This window comes from Vigna angularis, chromosome 7, assembly GCF_016808095.1.
Source record: "Vigna angularis cultivar LongXiaoDou No.4 chromosome 7, ASM1680809v1, whole genome shotgun sequence".
In the NCBI taxonomy this organism is placed as follows: Eukaryota; Viridiplantae; Streptophyta; class Magnoliopsida; order Fabales; family Fabaceae; genus Vigna; species Vigna angularis.
In genome coordinates, this window is record NC_068976.1 from 15796657 (window position 1) to 15809827 (window position 13171).

A 13171-nucleotide genomic window follows, 5' to 3' on the forward strand; every position below is an offset into this window, starting at 1 on the left:
TCAAACAACCAAACCCTAAATTCAAAATCTGTGTTACATATATTGTATATACGTGTTATATGCTAAATCAACTTTTTGTTTAACTCCACTTATATTTTGTGACACAAGTTTTTGTTTCACAGTATTACTAGGGTTATCCATTGTTATAATTTTCAAATACTAATTAATCCACAAATTCATTTTATGCATTTTGTATATATTGTATTAACTAATTAAGGATATGTGTGTGCGTGCACACTATCTTAAATTAAAATAGGTGTTTTCAGAATTTGATTGTAATATATTTTATAAGTTTTTAATAGTCACTTAACTGAGGATTGTTAATTAAAATTGGTTAATTCTTATGATAAATGTAAATTAAATAATTTTTAATTATAAAAAATAAATATATTAAAAGAAATAGAGTCGTCCTAATCTATATCCACAAAAATATAAAAATTAATATAAACAATTTTCTATAGAACATTTTAATATTGGTAGGTATCAAGATTACTTACTTTCATAATAAATAAATAAATAAGAAAACAAACTCATCAATAACGATAAGAAGTTATTTCATTAATACCTACCATCGTGGGCTCTGATCAATCACGAGTCAATGAGTCAATGCAAATACCTAAAAAATTGGAAAGAAAGTTACGATATTCCAACCATCATTAATTAAATAATTTATTAATTTATAATAACGTGACTATTATTTTATGAGGCGCGTGCTACATATATTAATTATAATAACGCGACTATGATTGTATGAGGCGCGTTCTTGGTTAAAGGACTTTCTTTTCTGACTTGTTTAAATGATAATTAATTCATTAAATTCTCAAGATTTTTCGGAGTCTTCATGACGTAAAAAAATTCTCAAGATTTCTTTTAAATATTTATGAGTATACGTGGGTATTTACAAATTTTAAAATATTTTCAGATATTTTTTAAGTAAATATTTATGCAGATAGATAGCACATAGATTCTTTTTTTTTTTCGAATCAATTACGAGTAGACATTATCTATATCAACCCGATATGTTTTTATTTCTATTCTTGATTATTGATTTATATTTTTTTTCCATCATACTTAAATTTTACACAATAATAACTGATTTGAAAAGACTAATACTCTGGATGAAAAAAAGATAGAATGATTAATTATAAGCAAAATAAATATGATTCTTATAACATACAAGAATCAATTTCTTATATCAATCTCATCAAGTTTAATTCGTGACTTTTGATGATTAAATCAATTATAATCACATTAATATAAATAAAGATCAATAAGAATTTTACACAAATATAATCATTAGTAATTTTTAAAACATTAATTAATTATAAAAGTGTACCATCAAAATGAAAAATAATTATCAAACTATTTTCATAGGGATAGAAATAAAATATTATCTCTATCATGATATAAAAAGTAAAATTAATTTTTATATTAAATATCTAATAAAATTAAAGCATAATATAAAATTTTTGGTTAGTTGTTGATTTAAAAATAACGAATTAAATATGATTTAGTTTTTAAACTTAGTTACAAAATTAAAATTTCTTCTTATCTTAAACTTTAATACACTTTTATCTTTAAATTTTAAAAATAAATAAATATAATTATTTTAATTCAATGGTGTCACTACAAAAATCTCCAATTTTAGTAGGAGTTATTTTTAACGTTACCAGGGTTTTAACTCCCGAAAAATACGTTTACAGGGGTTACAAGAACCATTGAGAAAGCCACCGTCACAAAGTTACCGGCAATTTTCTGCCAATTTCCTGGGGTTTTGGAAGCCGCTGGAACTAACCGGAGTTCCTTAAAATCGCCCCTATTACTAGGGGTTTCTGGGAAACCGTCGGGACCCACGGGGTTCTGCGAACTGCCTCATTTCCAGGGGTTTTTGAAGAACCGCTAGAACTAACCGGGGTTCTACGAACCGCCGGAAGTAGCTGGGTTCGAAAAGTTTCCGGAGTTTTATCCAAAACCGTCGGAAATGCATACAGTTTTTTTTTTTGTTGAAATTGGAGAATTTCTTAATTCTTATGCATCAGATACCTATCTAGCAGTGTAGTAGTTTATGCTAATAAAATTAAATGAATTAATAAGCAATCTGGAATGCTTCTTTGTAAATTTTGGATAATCTCCTTTTGTTAATGGATCCATAAACCTTCAATGGAACAAATAAACTATCTGATATTCATACTTTATTACTAACTATATATAACATTATCATTAGTGCAGTAAACATCTAAAGGTATCAGGATGCATTATACTTCTGCTTTCAATGACTTTTACCTTTTTTGTTTCTTTTCAACATAGATTTTTCATGCACCTTAGTTCCCACACACCAGAATGAAAGTAAGAACTTTATAGCACACCATTTTAATTGTATAATATCAGTTTTGAGGATAAGGATATATAGAGAAGTTCTTTACCATCCGAAAGTAGCCTCTCAATCAAGTTTGTTTTCAGAGAGTGGCACACTCCAAACAAAATTCAATGTTATGCCATTTTGAATTCTCTACACAGTTTTGCTATAAAAAATTAAAGACAAAGATGTTCAATACTAAAAATTAAATACAAAGATGTCTAAGGTTCTTCTTTTTCATTGCATCCATCGTTTGACACACTTCCTTTATCAGATACCTACAATATAACATAATAGTTAGTCGGTTATATTTAGAAAAAGATCATACAAATAAAATTAGCAATTACCGATGATGATTGAAATGTAGCAAGCTGTGAAGGCAATTGACCCGGATAATTTTGCAACAATAATGATATCACTGCCTTCATTTCATTGACTTGTGTTGTCAATGAAGATACCTTTAAAAGATGAAATTATTTAAAAAGTAAGAAAAATGATATCTAAGAAGTTGATCATAAAAAGAACAAATCAAGTAATTGATAAAATATTCATTAACCTGAGTTTGTAATTCAACATTAGAAGCAGAAGTTGAAGATGATCCACCATGAGAACGAGCATGGACTCCAAAGACTTTAGATGGGCAAGGACCCAAACCTAAACCGCGAACGCGTCCACAATGCTCTTTGATTCCTAAAGCATGAGCCAATGAATCTGAACTGGATATTTCTTTTGATTGAGTCGATGATATTGTAGATTCATATGCTTCAATTTGATTCTAGTCCAAACAGAAACAACACCAGATTAAAGAGAAGCAATTCTAATTTCCAGAACCAGATTTCAAAGAGCTATTTTTACTACACTATCAAAAGACTTTTACTTTAGTTTTCTTTGGTTCAAGTATTTAGTTTATGAACTGATATGATAACAATGGTTTAATAATGAATGAGTACCGAAATTGTTTATTCCACAACTATAACATTGTTTTAATCCATCACTTAAATCTGCACGAATTAGAAGAAGAGTTGAAGAGAGCAAAAGTTGGTTCGGTTGAGAGAATAAGTGAGACAAAGGTTTAACTAATTATATTCATCCTTCACTTTTGACCAGTATAATACTTCCTATAACTCACCATAAGCACAAAGTTCTAATAACCACACACTTCCATTCTACAACTTAGGTACATGATAATACAATATTTATACAAACATGCTAGGTTGTTCTAGAGAAGCATTTTGGCAGCATGTTCTAGAAAAATTTATTATGGGGATAATTTTATAACCATGTAGAAACATTTCGAATACTTAAGTAGTTTAATATTTATGAAATTCTAAGGAGTTATTTGTAATCATAAAATTAAATGTGTTAGTAAAATCCTAACCATTGTTTTGTGATGAGCCACTAATATTAAATAAAATCGTCATGATTGTCTTAAAATTTGGATTAGATAGCAAACATAATCATCAATTGTATAAGTACTTCCTTCCTCTAAAGTTCTATTCTTTCTCATTCTCCAGCTAAAACCGCATTCCAACAATTTCCAAGTAGTGAAATCACTGATGCTCTATTTGATATCATCTAGAACAATAGATTCTGATTAGAAGGTATCTGGGTTTTTTGTTCATTAAATTTGATTTGACTCATTTTCATGCAATCAATGCTGATTAAATCCAGTACTTTCAGGTAATATCTTCCTTATCATTTACAGGAAAAAAAATATACACAGAAACATTTTGTATAATGAGTTAACATAATTTCCCTATAAGAACATCATTATTCTAGTATATGTTTACCACATGAGGTAATGATTCTCTAAAATCAGATCACGTTACCAAATTAATTATCCCCTAACAAAACTTACTCCAATTTGTTGCACTAAACTGTTATACATCTGTAGCAGGAATAAAACTTACTCCAATTTCTCTTGCCTCATCACTAACAAAAGCTCCATTAGTCTTCTTATGGATAGCTATCCAGACTTTTCCTCTGCTAACTTTGTGCCCACACTCTCTTTCCTATGAAAATGGACGAATGCATAGTAAGTATGTCATAAATATAATGAGAAATAGAAAGCTGAAGAACAATAACACTTCACCATTTTTTCCCTCTTCCTTGCAATGCTCTTCGACCCCCCTGTGTGAGCAAGAGTTTGCTTTGTCCTATTATGCTTATTTTTTTGGGCAATCTCCTAACATTGTCATATAAAAAGTTATTAAATTATAACAGAATTTTAAGAAAAAGAAATTTAGGTTTTATCTTTGTTCTTTCATCAAGCCGGTAGTCAACAAAAGAAGCCCATTAATGATCTTTATCTATTCCTTCTGGGCCCATGGCAATCAATTCATCTCTAGTACGTGTGTCATCATCGCTTTGTTGCCATAATTCTTGTAGAGAATCTCTCCATTTATGATTAAGTGCTTTCAAGATGTAGTTGATTTGAATATCAGAATTGATGGCAAACTTTGTCTTCAAAACAGATTTTAATCAAAATTAACAATAATTACATAATAAATCAATTGTGAATGCTTCTTTGTAATGGTATTATGAATTTACATTACTTACCTGAATGGTATTTTGAATTATATCTTCTTTGTAAGTTTTAGGAATCTTCTTCCAATTAGAATAACATATAGGGAATGCCTTGAAGTTTCTAGCAATACTCCCCAAGAATCGATTCAATAATGCGCCAGCATCTCCAATTGATTGATACTCATCATTCCAACATACAATAATCCTTTCATTTTGAGGCAAATTCCAAACATCATTTGTTTTTTTTAAGTGTTTGGTAGTCATCTTACTTTGAAATGAGAGTGCTTAGGAGGAAGGAAATTAGAGCTTGGAAAACTAGAAATGAAGGTGCGAGAAAAACTTTTCTAAGATTAATTAAAGACCGCCGAAAATTATTTTAAAATAAAAATATATTTTAGGGACGACTTTGGTTAGTAACTACTAGAATTTTTATTTTTAAAAAAAAAAAATTACTTGCGGTTTTAAGCATAAACCGTCGGAATTTATCCAGGGTTTCCAAAACCGCCGGAAAAACCCCCTCCTAAAATTCATTATTTTTGTAGTGTTAATTTATTTTAATATGTTAGACATGTTTTAGATTGTTTTGTTTACCCTCTTTAACATATTTTAATTCAAATATGAGTTGAAACATCATTTAATAAACCCAAAAAAATTAATATAATTATGCTAAAAGAATATATTTATTCGGTTCAAAAATCAAAATTTATAATATATAAATTTTGTCCAAATTTAAAAAATAAAAATATATTTAACTTATCATAATCTATGAGTTTTTTTTTTCTTAAATAGTTACATGATCAAGATAAAAGATAACAATAAAATGTAAAAAAGAAAACATCACTATAATAACCCAGTGCTCATATGAAACAACTAGAACTAAAACAACAGCGGTGTTGTTTTTTTTATCAGCAAAAGTAAGATGTATGAATAGAAATAAATTATATTCGGAGTCCTAAAATCAAGTTTGAATTTTAGATACATAATTGTGAAATTATTCATAATAAATAATTGACCTAAATAATTTTAAAAAAATTACATGTGAAACATATAAAATAAATAAATAAATATATATATATATATATATATATATATATATATATATATATATATATATATATATATATATATATATATATATTTTGCATGTTTCACATGCAATTTTTTTAAAATTATTCTGGTCAATTATTTATTACGATAAGAACAAAATTGTGTCAATTGTTTATTATGATAAGAACAAAATTGTGTTCCATGTTCGAATTAGCGAAATACATTAGGCTAATATATGTGCTCACCATTTTTCTAAATAATTTTGAATTCATTAATGTGTTTGGATAGATATTTTTTTAGCAATTTTTAAGAAATTTAAATTATTTAATTTTGAAATATTTTTAAATAAGATAATTGAATTTTAACTTTATTATTAAGATAAAATATTTCATTTCATATCTAATAAAAAATACTAAGTACGAAAATGGTTATTTCTATTTTTCATATACGAATAAAAAAATTATCATCAATAAAAACATAATTTCTATCAGTATTAGTTGAGAAAACGGTAATAAATAATAATTCAAAATAGTTACGATAAAAATATTCAAAATATTAATTAAAAAATAACTTATGCAAATTGTTATGGGGCTTTTTTTGACGAAGTTAGAAGAAATCTGATATCACGAGTTTTGGGACTTTTATTTCACCTTTGGATAAACTGAAAACATATAAGATTTTTTTAATCTTGATGTTACAAGTAAAGCAAACTATCATAATAATTAAAAAAATTCTCATTCTAGAATTATAAGACTGTCTTGTTAGTAAAATTAAAAAAATAAAAATAAAAAAGATTATAATTTAACTTTTTTTTACTAATATATAGAAATTATAAGATTTAGAAATTATAATAAGATATGGTGAAATTAGAATGAATGATGAAGAGATAGACTTGTCTTGTACTATAAGCCAATGTTGTACTTATTTATTAGGAAAATAATAATTTTAGGTTGAATATTAGATATAAAAGAAGTAGATGGAATACGAATAATCCAAAACATAACTCCAACTTATCCAAAAGCTTATCAAGATCCCATCAAAATCAAATATAAAATGGAGCTAGAATAATGGGAGGGTGTGCTAGCACACTTTTTTATGTATAAATATATACAATAATAATGCTTTTTTTGACTCATGAATGACAACTTGTGGAAAGCAACTCGTTTCTATATTATAAGTTTAGGGCACGTGCTAGATAGCATTGTTTATACAAGTTTATGACCATATTAAAATTAACTTATATTTACGTAAAAATGTAAAAAATTATTAACTTATGTTTAATGTTTCATATATAAATTTAAAATAATAATTAAAATATTTCCTCTCACATCTTTTTTAAACTTGTTAAAATTTTCATCGTTAATTAATTATTATAATAAAATTTTAAATTCACAATATTAATTACTTTTTAGTTGAGACTCAAATTTATAGATTTAAAACTATAATTCAATAACAATATATATAATTTATTTATAACTTATTTATTAGAGATGGTTAAATGATTGATCAAGTGGTTGATTATGATGTTTTGACATTTTTCAATTATAATATTTTGTATAATAGAGGGCATTTAAGTTAAAATTAATCATGATTAACATGTATAAAATTATTTTATGTTTCTTCTTGTTGTAAAAGTTTATTTAAACATAGTTTATATATTTTTTTTGAAAGGACAACTCATGAACAACCAAAGTTGTCTCCTGTGTTTATTGTTTTTAATTATAATCTTATTATAGTTTCAACCATGTGAATCCTTTAATCCCCATGTGAATCATTTAATCAGTTTTAACAATTAAGAAATACAAATAGCATAGTATACTAATAGAAAGACATTATTATAATATATTGATACACATTAATTATTGTACGACGAAAAGACTGATTTCAATGAATTTAGTGCATATAAAAACAAGTAATTTATCCCCAACTTTGATTACATTTTTTTTATCAATTTAAAAGTAAAATAGACCGTAGATAAGAAATTTAAGCAATCGTGGACGTAGTGCAATGATTTTTTTTTTCTTTCTAAACTGTTGTAAATTATATTTCCTAAAATATCACATGTGTCAATATAACTTTAGTTCTTTAAGTATAGTCACGTTTTACTTTTTATGAAATTTTATTTATTTATTTGTTAGCACTGCATATTATATTTTTTAATTAAATTATAAAAATTATATTTAAATAGTTCTGAAATATTATATTAAGTGTATACCATAGTTTTTATTATCATAATTAGGATTTTGTTATAACAAAACTTGTTAAGCTCTACTGAAAGATTGAATTAATCATTGACTGATTTGAGTTTACTAGGTTATTAAAACCTTTTGGTAAAACCCCGAGTTATCGCAACTTGTATCTGCCAAATTTCATAAAGTTAAAAAAACAAAAATGTCACATTTAATCCTAGCTTCTTTTTCAGCATTTTATTTTCTATCTCCCTAATAAAATTATATCTCCTTTTTAAATATTTTATTTTACTGTAATTAGTAGTTATAATCCTTATCTTCTTTGGTACTTGCAAAATGTATAACAGACCAAGTACTTCACATTTCTTATGGTTGGGAAATAAGATACTTCACATTTCACTAAAATTAGGGGTATTTTTTTAAATAAGGCTCGATGCATCAAATGAAGGGATGTTTCTATTGTACTTCCCCACATTTTTCCATACATTCTCACACTTCAAAAATAATTTTTTTATTTGAAATTTATTGAAGTTTTTAAAAATTTCTTAACGGATTTTGAAATCTATTAAAAAAAATCTTTCTAACAAATTTTAAAATTCTTTGAAGAAAAAAATGAAATGTAAGATTTTTTGAAATACATAAGATAATTTTGAAATTTATAAAAAATGTGAAAGTGCATGAAGAAAAGTGGAGTAAGTGGTGTAGGGAGAAAAACTCCAAAGAAAGAACACAAAAGAGGGAGTCCATAAATTGAAAAGCACTCGGCCCATATGGTACATTTCTTTCTGCACAACCTCCACAATTTATTCATACGCCTTCGTACATTTTAAATTTTCATTTTTATCCTTATTTTTATTTTAAATTCTGGACTACATGATTTAGAAATGTTTTGGAATGTACAATTTAAAATATAAAAAAAATTATATTTCGAATTTAATAAACTGAAATAGAAAATAAAATATATATTTTAGATTGTATAATCTAAAATATAATATTTTATATTTTAATTATACAATTCAAAATATATTTTTAATTATATGTTATGGATTGTAGAATTTAGAATAGAAAATTTATATTTTGAACTATATCCTCATAATGCAAAATAAAAATATATATTTTGAAATATATAGTTTAAAATGTAAAATAAAAAAACAAATTCCAGATTATACAATGGAAAAGGTTTGTTTTAAAGGTCAGTACGAAAACCTTTGTGATTCTTGTTTATGTGTTGTGTTTGAGATAAACTCAAGGAATTACGAATTGTGGAATGTAGATTATGTAATTTGAAAAAAAAATATATAATCTGAATTTTTTTTTCATAAAAAAAAATATGAATCTTATAATTCTGAAGTCATCCTTCATACTTCACCTTGAAAGATTTATGCTTTTTTTTTAAAAAAAAAGAAAGATCACTTAATATTTTATCTTGTTAAACATATAGATATTGTATGGGATTATTTTTTTTTTTAAATTACTATCATTTAGTCAGCCAAATATGATGCAAATTAAATTAATATGAAAAATAGATTTTATTATATGTAGGTCAAACCTTATTTTAATTTAAAAATCAATTATAAATTAGCAGCAACTTAATTGACTTTGGAAACTAATACAAACGAATTAATTTTCATAATTTTATAGTCCCACGCAAGTTTGATTTGAATCTGACGCTACTAATTAAATAGTGTCAACTTTTTACCAACAGATCTTCTTAAAGTGTTATGTTTTCCTTCCAAAGGAATTAGGATTCTTGAGTTGATAAAACATTATATGCTACAGAATTAGGATAAGATTATGGGGAAAGTCGAACGTTAAACTTCCCATACATCAAAAGCAATTAAGGACGAATATAATTAAGGAAATACAGGTTCAACGGTATCTTAATTTTTATCAAAATTAACTTCAAAATATATTAAGGAAATGTGATGAGTAGGATGAGAAAAAGTTAAAATAAGATCCATATGATATAATATAGATAAGATATTGTTAGCATAAGGACAAATCACTCTACAGCAATGTCACATTATCACTCTAGACTCAATTTCTTTCGTTTTTTTGAAAAGCTCCAAAACCTATAACTTATATCCTCGAATCCTTACCATGCAATTTTTATTTTCCATCAATTGTACCTTTCAAATTCATTTTCAAAATATATGTCTATTTAACAATATTTATTTGGAATAATTGTCTATTTAATAATAGTTATTTGGCTTATAAATAAAATAAGACATGCTTTTAAAATAAAATGAAGAAGCAATTAGTATAGTGTAACCCAGAATAATTCCATTACAAAGCCGTTGTAACATGAAAATAAAGAAACACGTAGCGTTTACAGCACATGAGATATAACATTGTAGGGACACTAATTATTGTGATACAGAACAATGAACTATATCTTCACTGTAATGAAAAAAACAAAATATAAATAAAATATATAAAAATAAAATGAACACTACAGTAATTATCATTTATCATATTGGCCAAGCAACAAGTATCTCTTCTCTTCGTCTTTCAAATATTTCCATTGTTCGCAAACGTTTGAGATTTCCGAAATTTTCTCTGTTCGGATAGTCGTATCGCAAACCTGATAAAAAAAAATAATCAATACGTGAAACTGAAGCAAGTTACAACTCATGGATGTTGTTTGATAAAAATTACGTAGTTAATAAAATATTAGTACGATGAACACATGATGTTTATTATACTTTGTGTGAGAGAGATTAGGGTTTTGATATATACCTCGTCAAGGCTTCTGCGTTGGTTTCGTTAGACTCAACAGGTTCATGAATACCAGTCCTCAAGTTAATCTTTGAAACTGGTTTCTTTAACAATGCTTCTGCAACTTGGACGAGGCCATTCAAATTCTTCTCCGTGGCCCCGTCCACCGAAGATAAGTCCCCATTTAAAGTATCGTCCTACAGAATTTGAATATAAAGAATTCAACTCATGAGTTTTCATTTGCAATCACGAGAATCATTCTAGATGTTTATGTATGTTTTGAAAGAACCTGGATTCGGAGGTAGTTTTCTTCGGCATTGCGTGCTTGGAAAACGGAGGAGATGTGGAAATCGACCATGTCAGAACTAGCATGACTGAACACATCGATCAGAGGATTGCCACCGGAGGAGGAAACCCAGCCCAAAAGGCCCCATTTAGATGCCTTAGAAGCATTGTATTTCATTTCATGTTGCTGAGAACCTGTTCCCAACGATATCACCAAAAACTTTTTGTATTGCAACGGCTTTACATTCAAGCTTCCACATGACCCTTCATTGCTGATTTGGTTCGACACTTCTGCCATCGCCACCAGTGCCTGGAAAACCCCAAATTATAACATATCTATCACGTTCTTGTGTTATCATTTAAATCTCTTAAGCGTGCTTGTAAGTGTGTTTTATACTTGTTATCAAACTTGCTTCACACTTTTTATCTTGTGTGTGTGTTAATGATTAAGATTAGTTCTATATAATACCGGGTTATTTGCTGCTACACCACCATCTACAAGGTCGAATTTGAAACTACCATGGTGGGTTTTGGTTTCAAAGGAATGAGCTGGAAGATAGGTTGGTGCTGCTGAGGTTGAAATGCATATATCAGACAAAGACCCATTCAAGTATGGTCTCTTCTTCACCTGTGACATCATATTCGAGAGTAATAATTTCGTTAGAGAAAAAGACAAAACACAACACATGAGATTCCTTGTTATCAACGTCTGTAAAAAAAGCTGCAATTTTTGTTTTCAAGTGACTGAATTTTTGCAACCACCATATATTTTAGGCAACAATTGAGAGGAGAGATGAACCTGGAAGCTGGAAAAGATGGTGGGTTGAAGGTGTTTGATATCAAATGCGGGGATAACGACATTGGTTAATGTGTGTTGCAATTTTGTGTCCCCTAGTTTTTCCCTAATGAGCTTGTGTAAATACTTGCCATCGTACTGTGGTCCCATCAGAGTTCTGCCGTATTTCATCAATGATGCGATTAAATTCCAGCCACTGTATTTGGAAAATCACACTGTAAATCAGTACACAGTGATAAAATATGCATTTAGATTTGAATGATTTGGTATGAAGTTTATAGTAAAGTGTGGTATTTACCTATTCTGTGGGAAGATTTTTGGGGTATGCTCAAGGTAGAAATCCTTAATATCTTTGGCTGCGTACAAGGGTCTGCTGTTTTCATCTGGAGCAGTAAGCATTGCAGTGACTAATCCACCGGTGCTTGTTCCTGCAATCACATCAAAGTAATCTGCTAGCCTTGCATCAGCACCATCCAGCTTCTGCATATGTACCATTATTAGTTTGCTGCAGTGACTACAGTTATTTTACTTATATATCTGTGAAAACCCTAGACTCGTGTTTTGTCTTAGCTTATTACCTGAAGCTCTGATTCGAGGAAACCCAGTATAACTCCTGGAATGATTCCACGAATGCCACCACCATCAATACTCAGCACAGTAATGAGGTCTCCATCATCACCTTTGCTTGGAGTTTGAGTTGCTTCCATAGATCTCAATTGATGACTTACCAAGACAAAGACAAAGAGAGATGGAGTGAACTGAGCTTAGGAAAGTGCAAAGAAACTACTCAACTCTTGATCAAACTTTTTCAGAAAAACCTTGTTTTCATGGCTTAATCTGATGAGGAGAAGCTACATATTTATATAAAAGCTAAACCGTTAAAGATTGAACATGTTAGATCAGTCATTATGTTTTTCGCGTGTTAAGTTAGTTGTCACAAAAACAGGAAAATGAATAATATTTGTGAAATGATAAATCACACATTTTTTATATTGATTTGACACTTTTATAAAAATAAAATAATAATAAAAAAAGTATTTTTTTGTATTTTTTTTAAAAAGGTAAAAAAAATAATATTAAATGAATGTAAAAAATTTATATGTGGTAAAATATTCTTTATTTTATTATTTAAAACCTATCTCTATATTGACATTATTTTAGTCTTTTTCACGTGTTAATTATGATGTTTGGTGGTTAGCTGTAATCAATGAACGTATGAATTGGATTTTTTTCTTAAGGGTAAACTAAAATTAG

General features: G+C 27.7%; 1 protein-coding gene across 1 annotated transcript; it reads right to left on the bottom strand.

The window, feature by feature from the left end:
- Positions 1-10375: 10375 nt before the first annotated feature.
- On the bottom strand, positions 10376-12760 carry LOC108337760 (patatin-like protein 2). Its single transcript, XM_017574351.2, has 7 exons — positions 12496-12760; positions 12216-12397; positions 11921-12113; positions 11591-11749; positions 11126-11431; positions 10858-11033; positions 10376-10702 (listed from the first exon to the last, which is right to left on the bottom strand). Exons 1-7 carry the CDS (start codon positions 12622-12624, stop codon positions 10630-10632), a joined length of 1218 nt encoding a protein of 405 aa, XP_017429840.1. The 5' UTR covers positions 12625-12760; the 3' UTR covers positions 10376-10629.
- Positions 12761-13171: the final 411 nt, after the last annotated feature.

What these genes read in the sequence shown, in the direction of transcription:
- LOC108337760 (XM_017574351.2), bottom strand. Translation starts at nt 12,624, where the DNA reads ATGGAAGCAACTCAAACTCCAAGCAAAGGTGATGATGGAGACCTCATT. An exon ending in GTGTAGCAGCAAATAACCCG is followed by an intron (nt 11,432 to 11,590) that starts GTATTATATAGA and finishes GGGGTTTTCCAG; the next exon opens with GCACTGGTGGCGATGGCAGA. An exon ending in AACGCAGAAGCCTTGACGAG is followed by an intron (nt 10,703 to 10,857) that starts GTATATATCAAA and finishes TTTTTTTATCAG; the next exon opens with GTTTGCGATACGACTATCCG.